This window comes from Oncorhynchus tshawytscha, linkage group LG05 (assembly GCF_018296145.1).
Source record: "Oncorhynchus tshawytscha isolate Ot180627B linkage group LG05, Otsh_v2.0, whole genome shotgun sequence".
Taxonomy (NCBI): domain Eukaryota; kingdom Metazoa; phylum Chordata; class Actinopteri; order Salmoniformes; family Salmonidae; genus Oncorhynchus; species Oncorhynchus tshawytscha.
In genome coordinates this window covers 19,000,042-19,027,115 of record NC_056433.1, presented here as the reverse complement: position 1 = coordinate 19,027,115, position 27,074 = coordinate 19,000,042, and the positions used below count along the sequence as shown (strand labels likewise).

At 43.4% G+C, this 27,074-nt stretch overlaps 3 protein-coding genes across 4 annotated transcripts in view; 2 read left to right on the top strand and 1 right to left on the bottom strand.

Annotated features, from left to right (window-relative positions):
- Positions 1 to 18,100, top strand: part of LOC112249852 (monocarboxylate transporter 10) — a 69,262-nt gene extending 51,162 nt beyond the window's left edge. Inside the window, exons 3-6 of the mRNA XM_024419570.2 lie at positions 1,156 to 1,585; positions 12,928 to 13,071; positions 13,249 to 13,477; positions 14,638 to 18,100. Coding sequence (XP_024275338.2) covers positions 1,156 to 1,585; positions 12,928 to 13,071; positions 13,249 to 13,477; positions 14,638 to 14,876 — 1,042 coding nt within the window. The 3' untranslated portion in view covers positions 14,877 to 18,100. The remainder of the gene's footprint in view (positions 1 to 1,155; positions 1,586 to 12,927; positions 13,072 to 13,248; positions 13,478 to 14,637) is intronic.
- Positions 18,101 to 18,604: 504 nt separating this feature from the next.
- LOC112250063 (sodium-dependent glucose transporter 1) lies at positions 18,605 to 24,422 on the top strand. 2 transcript variants are annotated; one of them, XM_024419906.2, is made up of 5 exons: positions 18,605 to 19,121; positions 20,373 to 20,541; positions 21,752 to 21,868; positions 21,978 to 23,089; positions 23,205 to 24,422. In XM_024419906.2, exons 1-5 carry the CDS (start codon positions 18,834 to 18,836, stop codon positions 23,301 to 23,303), a joined length of 1,785 nt encoding a protein of 594 aa, XP_024275674.1. In that variant the 5' UTR covers positions 18,605 to 18,833; the 3' UTR covers positions 23,304 to 24,422. The 2 variants fall into 2 exon arrangements, with proteins under 2 accessions (XP_024275674.1, XP_024275673.1); XM_024419905.2 differs by having other exon boundaries at positions 21,978 to 24,422.
- A 123-nt stretch (positions 24,423 to 24,545) lies between these two features.
- The window catches only part of LOC112250062 (DNA polymerase zeta catalytic subunit), a 108,279-nt gene continuing 105,750 nt past the window's right edge, over positions 24,546 to 27,074 (bottom strand). The window contains exons 30-32 of the mRNA XM_024419904.2: positions 26,363 to 26,609; positions 25,731 to 25,931; positions 24,546 to 25,525 (exon numbers count right to left, since the gene is read on the bottom strand). Coding sequence (XP_024275672.2) covers positions 25,385 to 25,525; positions 25,731 to 25,931; positions 26,363 to 26,609 — 589 coding nt within the window. The 3' untranslated portion in view covers positions 24,546 to 25,384. The remainder of the gene's footprint in view (positions 25,526 to 25,730; positions 25,932 to 26,362; positions 26,610 to 27,074) is intronic.

Sequence of the window (27,074 nt, the reverse complement as noted above, 5' to 3'; positions counted from 1 at the left end):
TGATAGTCTAAAATGAGGGAACAAAGATCACCAGGGTACAGTAGAAGCAGTGGTGTAAAGTATTTAAGTGAAAATCTACTAAAGTTGTTTTTTGGGGTATCTGTACTTTACTATTTATATTTTTTACAACTTTTACTTCACTACATTCCTAAAGAAAATAATGCTATTTTTACTCCATACATTTTCCTTGACATCCCAAAAAACGTTCTCTTGATGTTATCATCCCTGCCTGACTCACTAAACACAAATGCTTTGTTTGTAAATGATGTGCCCTCGGTTATCCATCAAATAAAAACTGGAATAGTGCCATTAGGTTTTTTCAATATAAGGAATTTGAAATTATTTATACTTTTACTTTTGATACTTCAGTATATTTAAAACCAAATACTTTTAAACTTTTACTCAAGTATTTTTTTACTGAAGTATGACAATGCATAATTTTCCACCACTGAGTAGAAGTACTGGGAAAGGATCATTAAAGGTGTGGCCATAAATGAATAAGCTGTGTTTTATTTGATATCAGCCCTGTAGTGGTGTGAGAAGTGAGTGAACATTAGAGCTGATGACTGTAGCACTCTGAGAGACCTGCCATGAGCTCGAACCTGGCTTGGCCTGGCCTGGCCTAGAAGCAGCTCCAGCTCACCCCTGACCTCCCTCTCTCATCTGGGGTGGCAGGGTAGCCTAGTGGTTAGAGCGTTGGACTAGTAACCGGAAGGTTGCACGTTCAAATCCCTGAGCTGACAAGGTACAAATCTGTCATTCTGCCCCTGAACAGGCAGTTAACCCACTGTTCCTAGGCTGTCATTGAAAATAAGAATTTGTTCTTAACTGACTTGCCTAGTTAAATAAAGGTAAAAAAAAAATAATCTATTTATCCGGCCTGCAGTTGGCTCACCGAGGACTGGGAGGTACACAAACAAACAGGGCTGACATTACTCAGCCAGCATAGTACACACAACCTGTAACTGATACCCTCCAGGTGTTGGAAGTTGAACCAAGCCAGCAAGTCTAGTTTGTTTTCCAAACTAGACTAAAATGAGTCAGACAACTTGACTCCTCTATGGAGTCAAGTTACTCAAACGTGTGAACTTTAAGCAGCTGTAAACATAAAATTGACCCCGCATCCTGTCCGGTCTCTCCTCTCTGACCCCACAGGTCCCTGGGTCCCATGTACTTCACTTATGGCATCGTGTTCGCCACGGGCTGCTCCTTCGCCTACCAGCCCAGCCTGGTGATCCTGGGACACTACTTCAAGAAGCGCCTGGGCCTGGTCAACGGCATCGTGACGGCCGGCAGCTCTGCCTTCACCGTCACCCTGCCCTTCCTCCTGTCAAGCCTGCTGGAGAAGGTGGGCCTGCAGAACACCATGAGGATCCTCAGCATCCTCATGTTCATCCTCATGCTGGCTGGGTTAACCTACACTCCCCTGCTGCCCAAACCTGTCAACAGCAATAAGCCAGGCAGCTGCTGCCCGCCCATGAGCAAGGTGTTCAACGTCAGCATCTGGAAGTCTCTGGGCTACCGGATCTGGGTCTTCGGCATCCCTGCAGCCCTCTACGGATACTTTGTGCCTTACGTTCACCTGGTGAGTGGTTTTATTTTTCATGGGGGGATCTTTGATGTGTACTGTGTGAATGTGTTGGTTTGTGTATTTGTGTTTCATTACTCAGGCCCCTGTGTTAAAGGTTACTGACATGTAGAAACACATAGAGATGTGGCAGTGTGGAACATGTGGGCTTGATTTCACAGGAGGTTGGTGGCACCTTAATTGGGGAGGACGGGCTCGTGGTAATGCCTGGAGAGGAATTAGTGTAATGGTATCAAACATGGTTTATATGTGTTTGATGTCATTCATTCACTCCGTTCCAGACATTATTATGAGCCGTCCTCCCCTAAGCAGCCTCTCCAGCAGACACGGTCCATCATATTCTTAATATCTCCCTTCATGATGTGTTTTGGACATTGGCTCTGGGTAACTCAGTTAGCAGTAATCAGGGTCAATTGATCTTCACAAACACAGATACAAAACACATTAGTATCAAGTATTATTAGTGTGAAAGGTGATGAGAGGGGCCTACACCTCGACTATGAAGTGCTTCATGCCTGTGACATGCTGGCTGGGCTAAATACAGTATGGCTGTGTGTGTGTGAACTTGAGTTACTGTGTGGTCTCATCGACCTGTATGACCGTTGTTTTTAAGCACCTCTCCTGACCTTTTGGCCGTTCTAGAAATATTTTTCTCAGTTCAACTGAGTATTGTTTCACATTTAATCATAAGCATCTATTTTTCTTTTCATTGAATATCAACATTTGAAATGCTGCTAAGCTGCTATGATGAAGGCTTATCAAGTTTAGACCCACACATCAATTGATGATTTTCTGTCAGCTTATTTAAGATTTTTTTTTCTCTTTAAATGGGAGTAGAACGATTTATAAAATACAAGCACTGCTTACATATACTGGAGTGTTAAGCTGTGGTGCCTTTCACATTCTTAGATAACTGATGAAGTCTGAACAGTAGCACATCAGCCTTAGCCTATATTATACTGTACATAGTAGAGGTCGACCGATTAATCGGAATGGCCGATTTAATTAGGGCTGATTTCAAGTTTTCAGAACAATCGGAGATCGGTATTTTTGGGCACCTATTTATTATTATTATTTTTTTTTAAAGTATTATTTTTATACCTTTATTTAACTAGGCAAGTCAGTTAAGAACACATTCTTATTTTCAATGATGGCCTAGGAACGGTTGGTTAACTGCCTTGTTCAGGGGCAGAACGACAGATTTTCACCTTTCAGCTCGGGGGATCCAATCTTGCAACCTTAGTTAACTAGTCCAACGCAATAACGACCTGCCTCTCTCTCGTTGCACTCCACAAGGAGACTGCCTGTTACGCGAATGCAGTAAGCCAAGGTAAGTTGCTAGATAGCATTAAACTTATCTTATAAAAAACAATCAATCAAAATCACAAGTTAACTACACATGGTTGATGATATTACTAGATATTATCTAGCGTGTCCTGCATTGCATATAATCTGACTGAGCATAGAAGTATCTAAGTATCTGACTGAGCGGTGGTAGGCAGAAGCAGGCACGTAAACATTCATTCAAACAGCACTTTAGTGAGTTTTGCCAGCAGCTCTTCGTTGTGCGTCAAGCATTGCACTGTTTGACTTCAAACCTATCAACTCCCGAGATGAGGCTGGTGTAACCGAAGTGAAATGGCTAGCTAGTTAGCGCTCGCTAATAGCGTTTCAAACGTCACTCGCTCTGAGCCTTCTAGTAGTTGTTCCCCTTGCTCTGCATGGGTAACGCTGCTTTGATGGTGGCTGTTGTCGTTGTGTTGCTGGTTCGAGCCCAGGGAGGAGCGAGGAGAGGGACGGAAGCTATACTGTTACACTGGCAATACTAAAGTGCCTATAAGAACGTCCAATGGTCAAAGATGAATGAAATACAAATGGTATAGAGGGAAATAGTCCTATAATAACTTCAACCTAAAACTTCTTACCTGGGAATATTGAAGACTCATGTTAAAAGGAACCACCAGCTTTCATATGTTCTCATGTTCTGAGCAAGGAACTGAAACGTTAGCTTTCTTACATAGCACATATTGCACTTTTACTTTCTTCTCCAACACTTTGTTTTTGCATTATTTAAACCAAATTGAACATGTTTCATTATTTACTTGAGACTAAATTGATTTTATTGATGTATTATATTAAGTTAAAATAAGTGTTCATTCAGTATTGTTGTAATTGTCATTATTACAAATAAATAAATAAAAATTGTCCGGTTAATCGGTATTGGCTTTTTTGGTCCTCCAATAATCGGTATCGGCGTTGAAAAATCATATTCGGTCGACCTCTAGTACATAGCATATGTCTAAGAGCATGAGACTCCCCAGAACTCAGGGATTCCAGACAGAAGATAACTCAATCTAAATATAGATTTTTCACTCCATTCCTAACAGTTACTAAATGTGCGACAAGTTGTTTTGATGCGTACCAGTTGCAGTATTTTATAGCAATGCCTTACAGTAGATGCATTAGTTGTGTGGTCTGTGGAGAGTCATGTTGGGAGGTTTGATCTGGGGGGAGTAAAAATAGTCCCGTTTCAGCCGAGGCAAAGTAACATAAACACAGGTTTTATTATTCCAGTATTGGGTACAATTTATAGGAAGAAAAAATACAATATGGATGGAAAAACATGATTTAGGAAGAAGGGAGGGGAGAAGTGTGGAGGGGAGGGAAGGGTCAAGGGTTCAGTAGGCCACTGTTTACTTGGAGGAGATTACTTTGTTTTTGGAGGGAGGTCACTTTCTCCTGGGGAAGGCCCTCCATGTTTTCCTAACACTTCTCCAGTGTCTGCTACACGTCTGGGACACCGCTGGGCCCTGTCAGTGTCCATCCCCAGCCCTATCCCCATCCCCAGCCCCTCTGTCACCAGAACCATCAGGAAGGCTGGATTGTTCACCTTAACTTTCAGGAAGGGAAAGCTCACCTCTGTGTGCAGGGACTAACAGTGCCGCCCGCTAAGCCTACTGGGATATGCTAGCTGTTCTGTGTTTCCTCCCTCTGCTCTGGCCAAAGTGCTGAGTCCTTTTTAGTGCCACAGTGTTTGTGCACGTCGTACTCGCAGTTACTATTCCCCCTTATCTGAAGCCAAGCCCGTCCCCACCAGCTCAAGATTGTGGGAGTCTAAAGTCCTGCAGAAGCTTTCCCTCACTCTATTCCAGGTATTTCACATATTGGAGGATTAGATCATGTCTTTCATGTACGACTGTGTTTGTCGAGGTCGGATCAAAGGGAAAGGAATTTCCAGGGACAAGTTTACACAAGTTTACTCTTGTTGCTGCATGTCCAATGTTGAATCTATTTGCCAGGGATGCCTCAACTGCCTGGATAATATTGGGGTGCAAATCAAAAGGGCAGACAGCAGAAGATCCAGTCAATGCATGGATTGTATTACAATTTTTGACAATTGCTTCCACATGATTTCTGAAACTATGGCTCCTTTTCTCTAAACTCGACACACAAAACCCCAAAACACAAAAACCCAAACACTTAATTCAAAACATTTTTATAACTCTTCTCAAACTGGTGTTTTTGCATGAAAACCCTACACACAAACCATCAAACTATTAGCTCTTATACACGCCAACTACACACGGATGTGACAAATGTGTCTTTTGCATGTTCAGTGTGCAGTGAAGTCCACGGCAGTTTGTCATAGCACTCACACGTACATGTAAATGCACAAATATACAGTATGTATGCATATTCAGTATATATTTACACTGTAATCAGACAAATATACAGTATGTATGCATATTCAGTATATATTTACACTGTAATCAGACAAATATACAGTATGTATGCATATTCAGTATATATTTACACTGTAATCAGACATGCAAGGGGGGGAATAAAATGTATTTCTTTCTCAAAACATTGTATTTTCATCCAGATTTCGGGATGAACAGTAACAGACAAAACACATACAGTAGAAGAGAAACAAATGGGCTTGTCCTCTTCCTCATCCCCCTCTTCCTCTCACTCTTCATCTAACTCGCTCTCCAAAATTGGCCTCCATTGTTGTCCAAACCAAGAAAGCCAACCTGAAGCCTATTTATAGTGCTCAAGCTCTGATTTCTAAGTGTGTTTTTACACGTGGGCACTGGGTGTAGGTAATCGGCAAATGAGTGTGGCATTTTGAATGGCAGTGTTTTCCAAACGAAACACAAGACCTGTTAGTTTTGAATGACGTGTCTAATGTAGAGAACTGTTTTGCAAAAAGGGTGTTTTACAATTGAAAGCTGAGTGTAAAACAGATAATGTGCTTGCAGTGTTGCAGACTTGGTCTGAAGATGAGGTATTGTGAAAAACTAAGGTACAGTGTCACAGGCAGTGCAGGTTAGCTTTCTCTCAGTGCTTCCTAATTACAGTAAATTATGAAACATGTTCAGCATTTCCATTAATGTTGGATTTGCACCACTGTGATAGTCACTCTCACTGGTGAGAGTTTTAACTTCGACAACAAACAAACAAACCCATTTAGGTTGTTTTAAATGATGCAACCAGGTGCTGGGTGACGGAGAGTCTGGCATTGAAAGGGTTATAATAAAGCTCTTGGAGAGAATGAGGGAGTGTTGTTCTCTGGCTGAGCTGCAGATGGAATTAGTTTAGCAAGAACAGAGCAGATCTGTGGAGCTCTCAATGGCCATGTTTGTGTATATTGGTTTGAAAGAGTAGTTTGGGTGTGTGTGCAGAGCGGAGAGAGTGTCATTGATGATGAGGATGATAGTTGTGTTTGTTTGCCTGTGCATGTGTCAGAGAGCGTGCGTCAGTGTGCAATGACGCTGTTGTGGTGTTTGTGTGCCTGTGCCTTGGTCGTGCCGTGTTGGAGATGGTGTGTGTGTGTGGATGGTGGGTATTTATTTAGGAAGGATGTGCCATGTTCCCGACAGGTGCACCTGGCGGGTGGTAAGTCTATAAGCAGTAGGTCACATGGTCAGCCCATGTGCCAGAATACTACGGAATATGTGATCTCAGACAGGGACACAATTAGAGGATGCGTCCCAAATGGTACCCTATTCCCTATAGTGCACTACGTTTGACCAGGACCCATAAGGCTCTTGTCAAAGTAGTGCAGTACACTACATGGCCAAAAGTATGTGGACACATGCTCTTTGAACATTTCATTCCAAAATCATGGGCATTAATAAGCCCTTTGCTGCTATAACTGCATCCACTCGCCTGGGAAGGCTTTCCACTAGATGTTGGAACATTGCTGTGGGGACTTGCTTCCATTCATTAGTGAGGTTGGGCACTGATGTTGGGCGATTAGGCCTGGCTCGCAGTCGGCATTCCAATTCATCCCAAAGGTGTTGGGTGGATCCACGATGGGTGGATCTCACTTTGTGCATGGGGGCATTGTAATGCTGAAACAGGAAAGGGCCTTCCCAAAACTGTTGCCACAATGTTGGAATCGTCTAGAACAGTGGTTCCCAAACTTTTTATGGTCCCGTACCCCTTCAAACATTCAACCTCCAGCTGTACTCCCTCTAGCACCAGGGTCAGCACACTTTCAAATGTTGTTTTTTGTCATCATTGTAAGCCTGCCACATATGATACATTTATTAAACATAAGAATGAGTGTGATTTTTTTTTTTGTTGTCACAACTTGACTTGTGGGAAGTGACAAAGAGCTCTTATAGGACCAGGGCACAAGTAATATTATAATAATCAATAATTTTGCTCTTTATCTTAACCATCTTACATATAAAACCTTATTTGTTAATCGAAAATAGTGAATAACTCACCACAGGTTAATGAGAAGGGTGTGCTTGAAATGATGCACATAACTATGCAATGTTGGGTTGTATTGGAGAGTCTGTCTTAAATCATTTCCCACACACAGTCTGTGCCTGTATTTAGTTTTCATGCTAGTGAGGGCTGAGAATCCACTCTCACATAGGTATGTGGTTGCAAAGGTCATCAGTGTCTTAACAGCGTGATTTTCCAAGGCAGGAAGGATACTCCAATCCAGAAATCTGGCAGTGGCTTCTGATTTAAATGCAATTTTCACAGAACCGCTTGTTGCAATTTTGATGAGGCTCTCTTGTTCAGATATCGGTAAGTGGACTGGAGGCAGGGCATGAAAGGGATAATGAATCCAGTTGTTTGTGTCATCCGTTTCGGGAAAGTACCTGCGTAATTGCGCACCCAACTCACTTAGGTGCTTCGCTATATCACATTTGACATTGTCTGTAAGATTGAGTTAATTTGCACACCAAAAAAATCATACAATGATGTAAAGACCTGTGTGTTGTCCTTGTTAATGCAGACAGAAAATAGCTCCAACTTCTTAATCATAGCCTCAATTTTGTCCAGCACATTGAATATAGTTGTGGAGAGTCCCTGTAATCCTAGAATCATCATTCAGGTGATAAAAAGACAAGTGAAAATTATGGTCAATAAAGAACTTTAAGCTTGTCTCTCAATTTAAAAAAAAAGTGTCAATTTGCCCCTTGATAACCAGCGCACTTCTGTATGTTGTAAAAGCGTTGCATGGTCGCTGCCCATATCATCGCATAATGCAGAGAATACACGAGAGAATTCAGGGGCCTTGCATTAACAAAGCTAACCATTTTCACTGTAGTGTCCAAAAACATCCTTCAAGCTGTCAGGCATCCCCTTGGCAGCAAGAGCCTCTCAGTGGATGCTGCAGTGTAACCAAGAGCCTCTCGGTGGATGCTGCAGTGTACCCAAGAGCCTCCCGGTGGATGCTGCAGTGTACCCAAGAGCCTCCCGGTGGATGCTGCAGTGTACCCAAGAGCCTCCGGTGGATGCTGCAGTGTACCCAAAGCCTCTCGGTGGATGCTGCAGTGTACCCAAGAGGTGGATGCTGCAGTGTACCCAAGAGCCTCCCGGTGGATGCTGCAGTGTACCCAAGAGCCTCCCGGTGGATGCTGCAGTGTACCCAAGAGCCTCTCGGTGGATGCTGCAGTGTACCCAAGAGCCTCTCGGTGGTGGATGCTGCAGTGTACCCAAGAGCCTCTCGGTGGATGCTGCAGTGTACCCAAGAGCCTCTCAGTGGATGCTCTCGGTGGATGCTGCAGCGGTGGATGTGCACCCAAGAGCCTCTCGGTGGATGCTGCAGTGTACCCAAGAGCCTCTCGGTGGATGCTGCAGTGTACCCAAGAGCCTCTCGGTGGATGCTGCACCCAAGCGTACCCAAGAGCCTCTCGGTGGATGCTGCACCCAAGCGTACCCAAGAGCCTCTCGGTGGATGCTGCACCCAAGCGTACCCAAGAGCCTCTCGGTGGATGCTGCACCCAAGCGTACCCAAGAGCCTCTCGGTGGATGCTGCACCCAAGCGTACCCAAGAGCCTCTCGGTGGATGCTGCACCCAAGCGTACCCAAGAGCCTCTCGGTGGATGCTGCAGCGTACACAAGAGCCTCTCGGTGGATGCTGCAGCGTACCCAAGAGCCTCTCGGTGGATGCTGCAGCGTACCCAAGTGGTGTCGATCAACTGCTTGCATGCGCATTACCACTCCACTATGTCTCCCTGTCATGGCTTTTGCACCACCAGTACAGATACCAACATGAGCAGCAGCTACGTTTGGCTACATACGGACCGTTAGTGGAATTCCCACGAGAGAGTAACGATTAATGTGATTGGATGTTAATTATTTGACTAGGCTACCTGTATTTGACATTGTGTGATTCATCACTCCAGAGAACGCTTCAGAGTCCAATGGCGGCGAGCTTTACACCACTCCAGCCGACGCTTGGAATTGCGCCTGGTGATCTTAGGTTTGCTCGGCCATGGAAACCCATTTCATGACGCTCCCAACGAGCAGGTCTTATGCTGACATTGCTCCCAGAGGCAGTTTGGAACTCGGTAGTGAGTGTTGCAACCGAGGACAGATTATTTTTACACGCTATGCTCTTCAGCACTCGGCAGTCCCGTTCTGTGAGCTTGTGTGGTCTACCACTTCGTGACTGAGCCGTTGTTGCTCCTTGATGTTTCCACTTCACAATAACAGCACTTACAGTTGACCGGTGCAGCTCTAACAGGGCAGAAATTTGACAAACTGACCTGTTGTAAAGGTGGCATCCTATGACAGTGCCGCGTTGAAAGTCACTGAGCTCTTCGGTACGGGCCATTCTACTGCCAATGTTTGTCAATGGAGATTTTATACACCTGTCGGCAACAGGTTTGGCTGAAATGGCCTAATCCACTAATTTGAAGCGGTGTCCACATACTTTTGTCTATATATAGAATTTGTGCTGCCCAACCAGTGGGCATCCGTTCATTTATTTATTAAATAATAGGATGCCCACTGGTTGGCGTTGGGTTCTTTAGCAAGTAAAGGGTAGATCGATGACCCAGCAGTGTTTAAGGCCCAGGTTCTGCTGGGTAATATAATGGACAAATCGCAGGCCTGGCATCTGAGCCACCATTGAGTGGGACACCCTGTGGACTGGAGGAATGTTGTCTGTGGGCTTTAGAACTATAGCCCCGTGAAACCAGACTGACCACTGAGCTTACGTTTTGTTTCACTTGATACGTGAAGTGAAACAGAATGTGAGCTCGCAAGATCAGGCTGGCTTAATGAGACTACAAGATCAGGCTGGCTTAATGAGACTACAAGATCAGGCTGGCTTAATGAGACTACAAGGTCATACCATGGAATATAAAAAATTGGCACAAAAAAATAGTAGGCATTTGGGCAGCACAAATTCTTCCGCTAAAAAGGTCACTAGTATGCGTCTGTGCCATCTTCATAGCCGATGAGTTCAGACTGTCAATCTACCTGACCAGATGTACAAGTAACTGACAAAATAATGGAAACACTTTAGTAAATGAGGTTTACAAAGTGTATTGAAAGCAGGTGCTTCCACACAGGTGTGGTTACTTAAGGAATGAACATCCCATCATGCTTAGGGTCATATGCAAATGCAGGGTAGGCCATTATTTTGGCTACCATGGCTATTCCCTCATAGGATGACAATGCCCCCATCCACAGGGTACGAGTGGTCAATGGTTTGATGAGCATGAAAACGATGTAAACCATATTCCATGGCTGTTTTAGTCACCAGATCTCAACCCAATTGAACACTTATGAGAGATTCTGGAATGGCGCCTGAGACGGCTTTTTCCACCACATTCAACAAAACACCAAATGATAGAATTTCTCGTGGAAGAATAGTGTCCCCCCAATAGAGTTCCAGAATCTATGCCAAGGTGCATTGAAGCTGTTCTCTGTAGGGGTGGCCCAACAACCTTTTAAGACACTATGCTGGAGATTCCTTTATTTTGGCAGTTACATGTAGGCTATCATGTGACTTAGGGTGCTAGCCCAGGCTGAGAATGCCCGTGCACATTCCGACTAGAACGTAATTCTCTTGTTATGCACTTTTTTTCTCTACGCATATTCTGACTTTGCTATTCACCCACTTTTTATTTTTTATTTTATTTTTTTACCCCTTTTTCTCCCCAATTTCGTGGTAGCTACTGTCTTGTCCCATCGCTACAACTCCCGTACGGGCTCGGGAGAGACGAAGGTTGAAAGTCATGCGTCCTCAGAAACACAACCTAACTTGCTTCTTAACACAGCACACTTATTTACAATGATGGCCTACCTCAGCCTAACCGTCCCCTAACCCTGACTACGCTGGGCCAATTGTGCACCGCCCTATGGGACTCCTGATCACGGCCGGTTGTGATACAGCCGTGGATCGAACCAGGCTCTGCAGTGACGTCTTAGACCACTGCGCCACTTGGGGGTGGAGATTTTAAAAATGGTGTGTCTACAGCTACACTATACAAACCTTGACTTAATTCCACCACCTTTAAGCATGACGAATAAGGTGGGGCAACCTGTCGGTTTCCAGTGGAATAACATCAACTTTATTTTTCCTATAGAAATACCACTCATTCTCCATGCACTGATTTACACATGGATAAAATCTAGGTAAATTAGTATGCTGTTTGGAGAAGGAGATTTGTAAATATGAATGACAATTGTTAAATATCTATGTTACCTTATGATTGCTGGAGACAAATCATATGGCAGCAAACTGAAGCATATCAACCCATCACCTTTTCCACAGGGCAGTTTATGAAATGCCGGCCTTATAACCTGGGATGAAGTTTGGAGACCCAAGCTATAAACTTCTGTAGCTATGCACAAATGACAGTATGGCGCCAAACTTACCGAGTTGATTTATGATTTCTAGAATCTTTTAATTATATTCCCAGACTTTTCACTTTTTTTTCTCCAATTTGTATTGTGTTAAATATTAGCCACTATCGGTAGCCACCTTCAGTTATACCCAAATAGGCTACATTTATAACCTCTCACTTTAGCTTCCTTACATTTACCTTTCCTCTGTCACGTTGGTGTGGTTGTTCCTGAGGATCCCTAGCAATAGCAGATCATATTTGGGACATGGAGCCTATTTGAATCATTATGGAACACATTGTGTGTGTGTGTGTGTGTGTGTGAACTCTCTGAAAGGTCATGGCTGGATGAGGTGTGTGTTTCACAGCTGCTCTCATTTAAGACTACACCGTGATGGGAGCATTAACATACGCTCACCATGTAACCTGGCCCTACCCTGCCTAGGTTCAACCACGGCCCCTGGGAGTATGTGGAGGAAACCCCCTGGCGCCAATAAAGCAGGAAAACCGTTAAATCATCTGTGTGGTGGATGAGGGTCAGGGAGGTGGAATACAGGCTCTGTGACTGGGAGGCAGGAAGAGGTTTTGATGTAGTCTTTGGGGGCTGTAGCCGGGCAGGGCTGGGCATCCCTGCCTCCCCAGCTCTGGGCTCACAGAATGGTGCTCCTGGGTAGAAGGGACCGGCAGCGGCCTTGAACAATCAACATCTGGGCTACATTTCACATGCTCTGATATACTATGACCGCAACTATGTATTCCCAGATTTTTGTGTTTGTACTCTCGCTTTGCCTGTGAATTGAGCAGAATGATTTTCAGGGGCTGCTGTAAATATTATATAGGGGTCTGATATGTATAACTGTGGAGATGGGGTGGGTTTTATTTGCTTGTTCTGAATGGCGTGCCTCCCCCAGGTGTAGAGCACCCTCTCTGGGGCATGAGTGAAAACACCTGCTGTGTAGCTGTTTTAGGCTGGCGCCAACTCACACAACTCAATGTATACACTTACACAAACACACATGTAGATCCCCAATGAATCATGCAATCGTGCTAAGACATTGTGTTCCATATGCTTCCCTTTTCATCACCCCATCCCTCCAATGACATCTATAAGCAAAGCATCTATAATTATTTTGTCCGTTTTCCACTCGACGTACCATTTGATTTGGTAGCTGTGTTCTGATGTGACTGAGTGCTGATGAGGTGGTCGTGTCCTCCGTGTCTGTCCCATAGATGAAGCATGTTGAGGAGCGCTTCGGAGAAGATGCCAACAAGGAGGTTCTGCTCATGTGCATCGGCGTCACGTCTGGCGTGGGCCGCCTCATCTTCGGCCAGGTGGCTGACTACGTACATGGAGTCAACAAGGTCTACCTACAGGTAACGCTTACTATTCTTGAGATCCTACACAGGCCAGACTATGACGAAGACTCAAGTCTGCCCTATTCCTCATATAACCAACCTCATGCCATAACCATTACTGTAATCAGTTGTTGCAATGCTGCTGTGTTCATCACATTTACATGTCCTCCCTGACATCCCCTCCTGTCCCCCCAGGTGTCTTCATTCATGGTCATCGGCGTGATGTCCATGATGATCCCTCTGTGTCATGTGTTTGGAGGGCTGATCGCTGTGTGTCTGCTCATGGGCCTGTTTGACGGCTGTTTCATCTGCATCATGGCCCCCATCGCCTTCGAGCTGGTGGGCTTCCAGAACGTGTCCCAGGCCATCGGCTTCCTGCTGGGCATGATGTCTGTGCCCATGATCGTGGGCCCTCCTATTGCAGGTATAGTACAGTGGACAAGCCAGGCTGCATCCCAATGCTCCGCCCTTCTCCCCTCATAGATTTAATAATGATGGATACTACCTCCAGTGCTTAAACCAATCCAATGCACACTTTAGGAGAAGTGTGGAGGGAAAAAAAAATATTTGATTTGAATTGGGATGCAGCCACAGTCTCTGTAGAATCATGACAACATTCTGCTGGGGACAATAGGACATTCTGTTGCTGCAAGATCAGTTATACAGCCACACGGTTAGTTTGTGCTGTTTGGTGGTTTGAAAGATATGAACATTTAGCTTGATGATGTAAAACGTTGATGCGTTTCTCCCTGGAGTTTAATATGGGTTGTTTTTCTATAAACTGGTGCCACCTGGTGTTTATCTGTGGAACTGTGAAAGTAGGGTGTTACATTCATACTCCACCAAACATAGAGGTACATAAATGCATCTATTCAGAACACGGCAACTTCACACGTTCTACAAAGTTGATATGAGTAGAGACATTATGTCATGAATATGATACATGTGTAAGAAATTATATACCCTGTGGAAAATGTATGTCAATTCCACCCCTGGAATGTTGAGTGCACAGACGTCCATTCATGATAAGCTCTTTCTAACTTGGATGTCATTCATATCCACATGAGTCATGTGCAACCTGTTTACACTGTACTACAGACGAAGCATCTGTTTTCCTCAGAAATAGACTGGCATTCCAGGGAGAGGGAAGGAAACTAAGGGAAAGTCAGGAAGTCATGCAACTCGGTGCTGCCGAGGGATGGGAAACAACCACAAGGGGCGACGAACAGAGGGTGCTTATTGGCTCTGACCCTAATCCACTCAGTCTTCACTGGACAGTAATAATCAGCAATGTTTGTATTACAAGAGTGGGTTTCGACACACTACTTAGTAATCACTCAGTCCCAGCACAGATAAGCCTGCCTTTGTTTTATATCCGAGAGAACCAAATGAGGTGTTCACTGTGGTTTGACGTTACAGGGTTATGCCCTCAGGACTGGGGGCATACTATAGCTGACCTGTGGGGTTCAGGGGTGCTGCTGAACTTTGTACCTCGTTTTGTTGAGGCCAGTTTTTAGGACACTACATGAGTCATGATGAGCGACTCCCAGATGTTGATTTTTCTCTTTCTCTCGCTCTCTCCAGGGTTCCTCAGGGACAGGCTGGGGAGCTACGACGTGGCCTTCTATTTGGCTGGTATCCCTCCCATCGTTGGTGGGGCCGTGCTGTGTCTGATCCCCTGGGTGGAGGCTAGACGTATCAGGAGAGAGCAAGAGGCAGCCACGGATGGCACCCAGGAGCAGATGCTGAAGTTCAAGAGGGACAGTGGGGGTCAGGGAGATGCACTAGCAGCGAAGACCGCAGACCCCAATTCTGTCATCTAAAACACACTCAAAACAAAGAGATGCGTCCGGACATACAGAGTTCATACTCACTTGCAGATATAAACTTGGAACTGCTGATTATATATTTTTAATGATACAAGTGTAGACGAAATATGTATTGACCTGTGGTGTATGTGTAAACAATATTTTAATGGCTGCTTTTGCCGGAGAATGTGGGGAAAAAGTTGAAGTAATAATACATTGAACATGAATGTGATCTTGAAGAGCTATGCATCAGATTGTTGTTTTCCATCAATCTTACAGCTGTTGAATTAACTTAAAGGTTCAAATGGAAAATGGAGAAATCTCACATTTTATATTTCTTACAAGGGAACACACGCATTACTTGGGTGCTTTTTGAAGGCTGCAAGCACTTATTAACATAAGAATAGCAGAGGCCAGTCTCGCTAGCAAATTCTCCCGTTTTCAATGTGCATTCTTTAAGGGCATTGAGGATCATTATTTTCATTGAGTAGAAATGTCCAATACAAACTTGAATATAGATTTTAGGCTTTGCAGAATTTTGAAAAGATAAACACAAACTAGATTTATTGGGTTTGTTTTTAAAACTATATTTCCAATCAACACTGGGGACATAATTGACCATATACGGTCAAAGAAACTATCTATTGTTTCTCAAATGACCCCAATCATCTCATAAGTAGTATAAGTACTTGCTTGTCTTGACTACAGTATAACAAAGATACAAAAAGTATACTGGTGAGTAGATTTAATAACCAGGAAAAATGCTGTCAACGTTAAGTCACCCTTTTCTGTTTATCTGTGGGGTTTTTGATACTCTCTTAAAACATGGCAAGATTGTGAATGTGTGGGGAATTAGTGAGTTATATTTTTGAAGTATGACCCGCGTGCGTGTACAATATCACTTCAAAGAAGTACTGTATGCGATTAATGAGTGGCGAGGTAGCTTGTTTCTAGTGGTTGTAGGATTTACCATTGTCTTAGTTTTAAAGGTGCTCGGGCACCTCAAGGGAGCAGCTTAAAGCACAATTAAAGCGTCCCGCCCATGAGATGTGAACTGTCATCATCGTCATCTCAAGGCTGCAGTAGTCTGGACCTGAAATAGGCCTGACTTTACCTGAGGCTGTATTCAGTTGTAATGATCTCTGATAGTTTAGCTTATTTTGCCCACAAAGTGCCTAAAAATCATTTTCAGTGTTTCTACATCAGAACCAGCATTGTCATTTCATTGTACGTAGTTTATAGCCAGCACAAAACAGGATCCTAAAACTAAACGTCTGCTTGTCCGACTATGCAACGTGAGTGAAGGATGAATGTCAATGTTGATTTGTAGGGAGTAATTTACGTGGATTAATTCATTCATATTATGAATTCATTTATTGTTGAAGTTGAGTATTTTATCCCGCACATATTGTAAACCAATATTATACTTTCAGCATATCTTCTAATTGTAGTAGGCTCAATCGCTCCACCATATTTCAAATGTAATTTGAGATGCGAGCACCATTAGTCATTGACAAAAGGGACCATTAGTCAATGGTTAACTTGACTCAATGTAACTGTGCTCAGTTTAACCTTTTATTAGAAAAAGTATTTGTTTTAACGATCATATTATTCATATTTGTATTTATTTTTTTCTAGAATTTGTTTAGTGGCTGATGTCATGCCATAATTGATGGGTGTTGGCCTTTCTCATTATTTGATGTATTGAAGGCCAAATGGTCCACCATTTTATTTTGTATTGATTCTTCTGCCTGTGGCCTTGAAATGTAAAGAAAAGAAAATGGCTGATTTGTCTACAGCCAACTCTGTTTACCAAAGCACCACCCTCAGGATAGTTTTTATTAGGCTTTTCAAACATGTTATCACCCCCCTACAATTCAACAATCATTGATAATTATAAAGATTGCCCTTGGAGAACTTGAGAACCCACAACTTTTACAGTGAAGGATTTTGACTCGACAATCCCTTGACCACTAAGCACGCAGAAAAGTCATAATTTATCCAAATCCATACTATCCAGCTTTGTGGGTCATTGGTTTCTCCAAGGCAAGACTTGTGACACAATCTACCTCCTATGTCATGCAAACGTCTGGTATTTTGTCCTGACAGGCTGGAGGTTCAAATGATTACAAAACGGGCCATGTTTCCCTTCCCGCCATGGTCCTTTATTTATTATCCAAACATAAGGAGAGAGACTGTGTAAAAGAGTATTTCAGCTTCCTAGACATCATTGTTTCCTCAAAGGGTGTGTTGCTGCCTATCTGTACCACAGAACAGTGTTTGTGTCTGAGATGTACAGTACTTCAGTGGAATTTTGTGACCTGGGAAATGCTAATAAATCTCTAATTCTGAGAAGAAAAGTTGCTATCTTGAACTTCAATCTTGCTTTTGGAATTAGCTCTTTTTTAAGCTTTGAATTTCCACATTTAAATGTTTTGCTGTTAACGTCAAAGTGAAATAATACCCTTGTTACAAGGAATGTTGGAGATGTTTTGTTTTTCTAACCAGAGAATATCTTTCCAATAGTGCATTTCTAATTATATATAATTAGTTTTATATATATGTTTTTTTTACATCATAGATACACAGTTGCGCAATTCACCAATGAAAGCCTCAGGTAATTTTTCAAGTATTGTAAATTCCTGAAATTGTACCTCCCAGAGGTTTACTGAGATGCCCCTTTGCCATAAACCATACTCATCGTTTTAGTATAAGTATTGATTCTCATACTGAATGAATTCCTTGCCATCCAAAGAAGTTTGTCACTTTTTGGGAATGTCCCGGTATTTAGAGAATGTAAAGAGAATGTAAAGATGAGTCTATGCATGTTCTATTTTTGTTAAGTGGCTAAAGACCAAATTCAACAGCATATTGTTTGAAATGGTGTAATAATATGTTTCTACATACATACTGTATGTAGGTTATATATAGATTTTTATAGCAACTCTTGCTGTACACAGGAGTAATTGAGTGTGTATTGATGCCTAATAATGCAACTAGAATCCTGTAATGCGTACAGTCACAAAGAAATGTATACTTTCACCTCATGTTTTCTGTAATTGTTCTGTGATTTTCCTGGTTCACACAGTTCTTTGTGTACACATTGTGTATTGCTTATCATCCAAATCCCACATAGCTTTATTTAATCATTTCAGCATGTTATTGCTTTTCATAAAGTCTTCATATGGTTTTTTTAATTGCATGATTGTGTGATATGTAATAAACACATTTTAAATACATATTTTTAACAAAGGAATGACTCGATGATTAGATTTTTTTTCTTGAGTTTCTCACCACTCTTCAGTTGCATCATGGTAAAATTATTATAGGTCACACACTCACAATTTGAGTGTTTCAACGTGTCTGTATAGGGCCTAGTTTATTTAAGCTACTTGTTTATTTATACTTTATGCTTATACACACACCATTCTTCAGGCTCCTACTTTCTAAATGATTAACACCTTCCTAATATTGAGTTGCACACACTTTTCAGCCACTAAGAACACTTAGTGTTTAAAGCAAAGGGTGATTGTAATTGTGTGCTGTAATCCAATGTCAATATTGGACCACCCTTTAATTTATAGAATTTTTACAAGTATAATTCATTTTTTTGTAGTCGTGCATGTAAAGCACAGAAGCACAAATATTTATAACGATAAAGAAAACATTTCACATTTCTAGTATGATCGCTAGATGTCGCTGTATTCGTGAAATAATTTAAATCATATGACTAGTACTTCCTGTACGCTGACGTCCATATTGTCATACACTTGACATATGGAACCACGGCTTTTACCACCCAGCCAACGTTCCCCATGTCCGATTCTTCATGCAATGAATGAATGACTCGAAAATATATCAGCACGTGTCGTTGAAGGAACGGTCAGTGCGTGCAGTTTGTTTACCAAACGCCACTGGCGCAAGCTTCCCAACCAGCAGGATACAGCGCAGCCATAATTTGACAGCTCGACCATGTCTGCCTCGGCCGCCAGAGATCCTGTTGTGAAAACGAAGCATGTTCGTTTCGCAAGAATGAAGGAGGATGATAATAACGATGACCAAGAGGAACATACTCTGTTTGACAAGAGGAAAGACACAAGGCGAGGGGTGAAGAGTGTAATGAAAGGGAGGAAGGAGAGTTCGAATTCGGGGTCCGATGGTGAGGTTGAAATCATCGGTGGAGTTAGCAGCGCCAGCGGTTCTGGAGGCTGCAGCGGCTGGATCATCACCATGGCGCTCTGTGCATCGTTCCTCGGACTGGTAAGAGTGCTTGTTGTTAGCCTAGTAGGCAAGTAGAAGGGACTGCATTTGACAATGTTGTCAACATCAAGGCCCTGAAATTAGCTACTATATTTCGTAAACCGTTTACCGTTTAAGAACCAAACAGAGCAAAACGAGAGTTTCTGTTGGACAAATGCAGGTACCGGTAGGTCCCTCCCCGTTTCGTTCTGTTTGCTTCCGTTTAAGAAACGTTTAGCATATTTTGGTTCAAATGGAAATTATTGTTAGGATTTTGTGTCCCTATCCCCATATATTCGCTAATACTAAATCGCAGGTTGTCTTTAAATGTTTAAAACGTCATCTTATTGTACACGAGCTTTACAAAGTCAATGTATTCCCATTCAATAAGATTTAGCCTTTCCAAGATGCATTCATTTGAGTTCATTATTTCTGTGATTGTGGTTGTTTCAGTGGAGGTAAAATGAGCTTTGTTAGGCCTATATCCTGAATGAGCAGAATTTTAATTTCAGGGCTGTAAAACCAGCCAGGTCACCCGTGATACAAGTCAGTATTCGAAGTCCATCCATGTCTGAGGACGTTAAAACCCGCCACCATGGGCAACAGTGAGCGCTGTTATGTTCAAGTAGGTTTCGGATTTGCTAGGGCATTGGACGGGGATGGGCGTAAAGCATATGATTCTGGTGCCAAAGGTTGCATGTTCGACCACAGCGATAGATGTCTCAAGGCTTTTAAGCCTATGCCAAATCTTGCCTCAACAATTCGGGGTTAATGCCTAAACTGTGGGGCCAAAGATTGCATGTTCGAATACAGTGATAAAGTTGTTTTTGAGGATTTTAGTTTAAAGCCTATGCCCAACCTTAACCATTCCGAGTTAATGCCCAACCTTAAGATTTCGTTGTTAATACCTATACTTAACCCTAACCTTAACAATTCAGAGTTAATGCTTACACTTGACCTTGATCACTTTGACGTTTGATAAACATTTCATTTTGAAATGGCTCTTCAACTTCAGAACTTTTACTTCCTGACACCTGTCCAAATGTACAATTTTGAATAACTGTCTTCTTAGAATGGGACATGAAAACAAAATGTTTACATTCTTTACCATTGGTTGCCACACAAAGTTCAAAATATATGTATCCTAGAAAATGATGGGGCCCTAGATGCTACCAATGTTTGCCTGAGAACTGCACTAGGGGCAGGGCTGTATCTTACTTATACTTGACAATACTAGTAAGTGTTTTTTAAATGATTATTTCTGTCTTCCAGGGGATGAGTATCTCTGTTTTAGGCCCCACGTTTCAAGACCTGGCCATCAATGTCAACCAGGACATCAGCAATATCTCCTACATCTTCGTAGGCCGCTCGATGGGCTATATAGGCGGCTCTGTGTTGTCAGGGATTCTCTTTGACTGCATGAACAGCCTTCTTCTGCTGGGTATGTCTAACAAATTATAATATACAGAAACTCAAACCACAAATAAATGATGTCCGTTGGCAAAAAAACCTCCCATTTATATTTCAGCTCTAAGGTTTGTGGTCCCATATGGCTCAGTTGGTAGGGCATGGTGCTTACAATGCCGCGATTGTTGGTCTGCCAGGGCCACCCGTATGAAAAATGTATGCATGCATTATTGTAAGTCACTTTGGATAAAAGCATCTGCTTAGTGGCATTTATTATTATACTGAACAAAAATATAAATGCAACATTTTAAATAGTTGGTTCCATGTTTCATGAGCTGAAATAAAAGATCCCAGAAATGTTCCATAAACACTTATTTCTCTTAAATTCTGTGCACAAATTTGTTTACATCACTTGTTCGTGAGCATTTCTTATTTGCCAAGATTATCCATCCACCTGACAGGTGTGGCATATCAAGGAGCTATACTGAACAAAACCATAAACGCAACATTCTACAATTTCAAAGATGTTACTGAGTTACAGTTCATATAAGGAAATCAGTCAATTGAAATACAATCATTAGGCCCTAATCTATGGACTTCACATGATTGGGCAGGGGTGCAGCCATGGGTGGGCCAATCAGAATGTTTGTTTTCCCCACAAAAGGGCTTTATTACAGACAGAAATACTCCTCAGGGCTGACGTGGTTACTCATGTAGACCATGCCAGAATGGTGCACATTGTGCTGGGGACAATACAAGGCCACTCTAAAATGTGCAGTTGTCACACAACACAATGCCACAGATGTCTCAAGTTTTGATTGAGCGTGGAGTTGGCAGCCTGACTGCAGGAATGACCAATAGAGCTGTTTCCAGAGAATTGAATGTTCATTTTGCTACCATAAGCCGCCTCCAATGTCATTAGAAAGAACTTGGCAGTACGTCCAACAGGCCTCAACCGCAGACCACGTGCCCAGTCATGAGAAATCCATAAATTAGGACCTTATAAATGTATTTCAATTTACTGATTTCCTTATATGAACTGTAACTCAGGAACATCTTTGAAATAGTTGAATGTTGCGTTTATATTTTTGCTCCATATATATTCGCCTACACAGTATGCACAAAGCCTTACTGTAAATGCATCGCGTATGTTTATCAAAGAATGCTGTAGGTAGTTTTTTGTGGGTGTTCAAAACCTTTTTCCACAATGCATGGTGCACTGTATAACACTATTTTCATCACAGGCCTTTCCATGTTGATCACAGCGTTTGGGATGTTTGCAATCCCTTTCTGTAAGACAGCCCTTCTTCTCACTGCTCTGATGTCCAGTATTGGAGTTTCTATGGGCTTTCTAGATACAGGTAGGAACAGACAATCTATCTTTAATATAGTAAATAGGTACTTACTGCACAGTACAAGACATGGTCCTTAGGGAATGCCTCTGATGCCATTTACTGTCCTCCCTGGCAGGTGGTAATGTCCTGATCTTGCAGACGTGGGGAGATCAGGCTGGCTCTCACTTGCAGGCCTTGCACTTCAGCTTCGCCGCAGGGGCCTTCGTCTCGCCCATCATCGCCAAGCTGCTCTTTGGAACAGACTTGGAGCTGGATGTGGCTACAAACGGCAGCATGGCAGCCCCGCCGGTAACATTGACCTCCCCACCTGTCACAGACGATGTGTTCCAAACACAGTCCACTTATGAACCCAAACGCTATGTCCTCAGTAGCAGCACCCTCAAGTCCATGTGGGCCTACATTGTGATCAGTGGTTTCATCCTGTTAATCTCCCTCCTCTTCTTCATCCTCTATGCCCGCCACAGGCCCCCTCAGGGCAGGGCACAGACCCCCTCAGGGAAGCACCTGGTGTCAAAGCATCACAACGCACTCATCGCCATGCTCTTTGTCTTCTTCTTCTGGTACGTGGGGGCCGAGGTGGCGTACGGCTCCTTTATCTTCACCTATGCTAAGGATTATATCCATATGGACGAGGCCCAGGCAGCAGGGCTCAACTCCCTGTTCTGGGGGACGTTCGCTGCCGGCCGTGGCCTGGCCATCTTCTTTGTGTCCTGCATGCACCCAGGCACCATGATCCTACTGAGCCTGGTGGGCTGCACCCTGTCCTCCCTGTTCCTCACCCTCTTCAGCACTAACAGGGTGGCCCTGTGGATCTGCACTGGTGTCTATGGTGCCTCCATGTCGACCACTTTCCCCAGTGGGATCTCCTGGGTGGAGCAGTACACCACAGTGACGGGGAGCTCGGCGGCAGTTTTCGTGGTGGGGGCAGCCCTGGGGGAGATGGTCCTGCCCGCTCTGATGGGCTTCCTGCTGGGGAGGATCCATGGTCACCCCCTGTTGATGTACCTGACCCTGGCCACCGCCACAATGACCTCCATCCTCTTCCCCTTCATGTTCTGGCTGGCCTCGTCCCCCAGCGGCCCCAGCAGGACACCCCGCATCAGGGGCCGCAAGGAGCCCGACGACAGTGAGTACCGCCAAGGCCTGCTGGACTCAGGAGCCAATGATGAGGAAGAGGAGCAGCAGGAGGATGACGAGGCAGACCAGTGGAATGACGCCGACTTTGAGGTAATCGAGATGGATGACGCCAGCCTTATAAACTCTCCGAATAAAGCATTGTTATCTCCTAATAAAGCGCTCTCTTTATCTCCTAATAAAGCGCTCTCTTTATCTCCTAATAAAGCGTTGTCACCTCCTAACAAAGGGCTCCCACCACCTGATGTTACGGGGACATCAGGCGACATCAGTGCCACATCTGTCCCCTCTACTGCCCAGTCCCTAGAGCCCACAGTTGGGACCTCTTTTTCAGACTCTCCCGCTCTGCTGGGGGACTCACCCCGACAGAAAAAGCTGCTTTCCCTAGACCGGGAAAAGAGGGACTAGGGGCTTTATTCAAACCATATTGTGGAAATTGATTGAAATTTAAAGGCAATGTTCCCGCATTAGCAGAGAATACATTCACGGTAAACGCTGCATAAATCAGCTCAATCCAAAAGTACTTTGACATTTCTAGTGCGCAATCGGTAACGCTTCAGCGATACACATTGAAGAGCCCTAAACCTGGGATTCAATCCAATTGCGTTTTGTCCGCAATGGTCCTTTTAAAGGCATTGTTCCCTCGTTCGCGGAGACCGCATTCACAGTAAATGCTGCATATGTCAGCTAAATCGGAAATTAACTTTTTAGTGGCAGTCACGAAGTGCAATCGGAATGAATCACGCCTAGGGGTTCTAGTCTGGGTGTGAAATGCACCATGAGTGCTGTAAAGACATTACAATAAGTACTTCATATATTAGTATTCTACAAGAGCCATGTCTCCTTCTCTCGAGAAACTTGTTTGTTAATGTCTGGTTGTTTGTCATGTGCTTCTTTGGCTTGTTAACACTCACATGTAAGGGCTCTATTTAATCTGGATCGCTGAAGCTTTACAGATTGCGCAATAGAAATGCCAAGGTCATTTCCGATGGTCCCGACATATGCAGCGTTTACCGTGAATGCAGCCTTCGCTAACGCGGGAACATTGCCTTTAAATTTCAATCATGACTTTAACGCTGAACTTCCCGCGATATGGATTGAATAGAGCCCAAAATGTTTGATACTACGGATTTACCCCACAGTTTGTCTACTACGTTATTTGAGGCTGTGTTTAGGGGGAAAGTTAGGCCTCTTACAACGGTTGCTGGTAATGAATACTGAAGAATCACCAACGTAACACTGAAAATAGGTTCCTTTAGATATCTTGGATGTAATTTTCTTTGTCATTCATATTTAGTAATATGTGAATTCTCAGCAGTTAAAGATAAGATGTTAGCCACCAATGTGGCCTGACTATGAATTATGTTTGTCAGACCTTTGAATGAAGTTTGTTTTCTGCAACAAAAAAATATATTTTAGAAAATCATTTAGAAGTGTTGTGCAGTGATCAGTTGTAGTTTTTCATTCAGATGTGTGATCTTTGTGCTAATAACTTGATCAATCTCTGAATTGTTCTATTAAAACAATGGAAATCACAACCATGACAAAATACTAATACATGGAGTTTTATTAAACCAATCGTCAACCTGCAGCCACAGTAATGTCCATTAAAAAAAAAAAAAACTAACATTTCCTACATATTTTTCTTTTTACATTTATACAAATCCACAGATCCTGTGTATAGTTGATTTGGGAAACAATAGAATCCATCTTGACATCGTTAGATGAAATATGCTGTTAACATGGAGAAAGCATTAAAAAAAAAGAAGCTTAAGGAAATAATATACTCTTGCCATAAATGATCAAAATACAGTATTGCAACAGTCCCAGAAGTAAAAACTGAAATGAATACTCCCCATCCTCTTTTGATAGGCATCAGTGTCTCGGAGTATAAGGATTATGCTTTGCCAAAATGGACATAAATACAAATCGAGGCGGGAAAAAAACATTACCATGGCACACAAACAGAATGGATAAAAAATAGCTAGTTGATTTGTCCACTGTGATTAGAGCTTTCCTTTTTTAATGCTGATGCAGAGAGAAGTCAGATGGGCAGATGTACAATAACTATTTCTAAAATGCTATTTGATATAAAAAGGGAAATGAAGTTAGTGGTTTCTTTAGTCAATCTTAGGAATACCGTTCAGACTTGCGAGTTCAGAATAAAACGGTAAGGTCCTCTTCGATCAGAGTCAATGCCATCGTTATGATACAGACGAGACCATCTGAAGAAAAAACATCAGCTTCACGCACAACCAACCAATAGCAGCGAGTGAGAACAAATCAAAGCACCATTTAAAAGGAAAAGACAAGGAAACACTGAGCCGGATGAGACAGCGGTGGTTTAGCACCAGAATAGCAGAGCAGTGGGCCAGAACGTGATCAGAATCAGAACTGCTCCAGGAGCTGTCGGAGGTAGGGCACCTTGGAGAGCTGTCTGTTGACCCGGGACAGCTTGTAGAGCACAGGACAGTCCAGAGACACACACAGAACCTGCCGCTCCACACTGCCACTACAGTTCCTACAGATCTGGACCAATGGAAAACAGGAGGCTGGTTAATGGAGTTTAACACTAATGAATCGTTAAAGCTAGTTCAATCACAGTGTTAAAAATACAATTCTAAGCTTGGCTCTCTCGCTCTACTCTTATCTTTTTAGAAAAACTCAAATGAGCTTTAAAATATCTGCATCCTGTGGTAGCTTCCCAGTGATGTCCTGCCCCCCGCCTGCTAACCTGTAGCAGCTGATCTTGCTGGCTCTCCCACAGCCGCATGTCCTGGTTGAGATTGATGGCCACGCGTTGGGGCTCGCCCCGGCAGCTGGTACACACCCCTAACTGGGTAAGCTCGTCACACACAGGACAGTGCAGCGTGGTGAAGTACTGGGAGATGGTCCCCTTCCTCTCAGCCACGGTGGAGCACGATGCCTTCTGGACCTGAACAGAGAGGACATGTTTCGAGCCATGGGCTGGACTATAATAGAAAAGTGGTCATCAATCACATAAATGTATTTATCATCAAGACTGTCATATCCTCTAAGAGCTATGTCCCTTTGTGCTTTAGTCTGAAGCAGGCTACCAAGACAACAGCATGAAATGAGCATGTCCTATACACAATTCACCACTAGATGGCAGCGTTGGCATCTCAAAAAGGCAGTGCCTCTAAATGACTTGGGCATTGGATGAGTCTCATTCAATTTCTGACATGTCTTTTGTTGTCCGTCTGGACAAAGCTTTCAAAATCACTATGTCTGTGTGTGTCAACAAACATCAATCGTTTAATCAGTCCATCAGTTTAATGAATCCCAGTAACTAACTTTTAGAGCAGATGGCCCACCCCTTCATCTGCATCTCTTTCATAGCCTCACCCTGGGGATCTCCTGGTACCAGCTGAGCACGTCCACGCCAATGAGCTGGAAGATGCGCTGCAGCGGGGGCAGGATCTGCTTGGTGATGTAGTAGGTGGCGTTGAGGCGCAGATTCGGGTCCTGCAGCACCTCCAGGGGCCGCCGCACCAGCTGGATGAGGGGCACACCCGGCCTCCCGTACACAATCACGTAGGGCACCCTCTCGCCCGCCCGCGGCTCCAGGCGCCGGTCATAGGCCATCATACGCCTGGGGGGTCAAGACAGTAAAGGAATGGCTGGTTCCTGCTTATCTAGCCCCCTTGATATGTGCAGTTATATCCATATTGTGGTGTAGGACCACACATGCAGTATTCAGATTTTAAAATGATCACATTTGTATATTTTTCTTCAAAAGGGAACATATACGAATGAAACATTCTGCATTTGATTCCTTGTTTTGTACTGCAGCAAGATAAATGACTGTAATAAATTGTAACATAGCTAATCTTCATGAATCACGCTGAACATTCCCCGCTTAAACCATCTGAAATCATATTTTTCCACCCATTAGGGCTGGGTTGCTAAGCAACTGTCTCAGGTACAGTACACTGAGCTAGGCCGGTTGTAGTGCAGGCAGACAATGGGAATTCTGGGAAATCAGTAAGTGGCTTCACAAAGAGCAAGCAGGCAGACGAGAGGGAGGTCTCTCACACACACGTCGGCCCACATACAC

What these genes read in the sequence shown, in the direction of transcription:
- LOC112250063 (XM_024419905.2), top strand. Translation starts at nt 18,834, where the DNA reads ATGTCTGCCTCGGCCGCCAGAGATCCTGTTGTGAAAACGAAGCATGTT. An exon ending in GTGCATCGTTCCTCGGACTG is followed by an intron (nt 19,122 to 20,372) that starts GTAAGAGTGCTT and finishes TCTGTCTTCCAG; the next exon opens with GGGATGAGTATCTCTGTTTT. An exon ending in TATGGGCTTTCTAGATACAG is followed by an intron (nt 21,869 to 21,977) that starts GTAGGAACAGAC and finishes CCTCCCTGGCAG; the next exon opens with GTGGTAATGTCCTGATCTTG.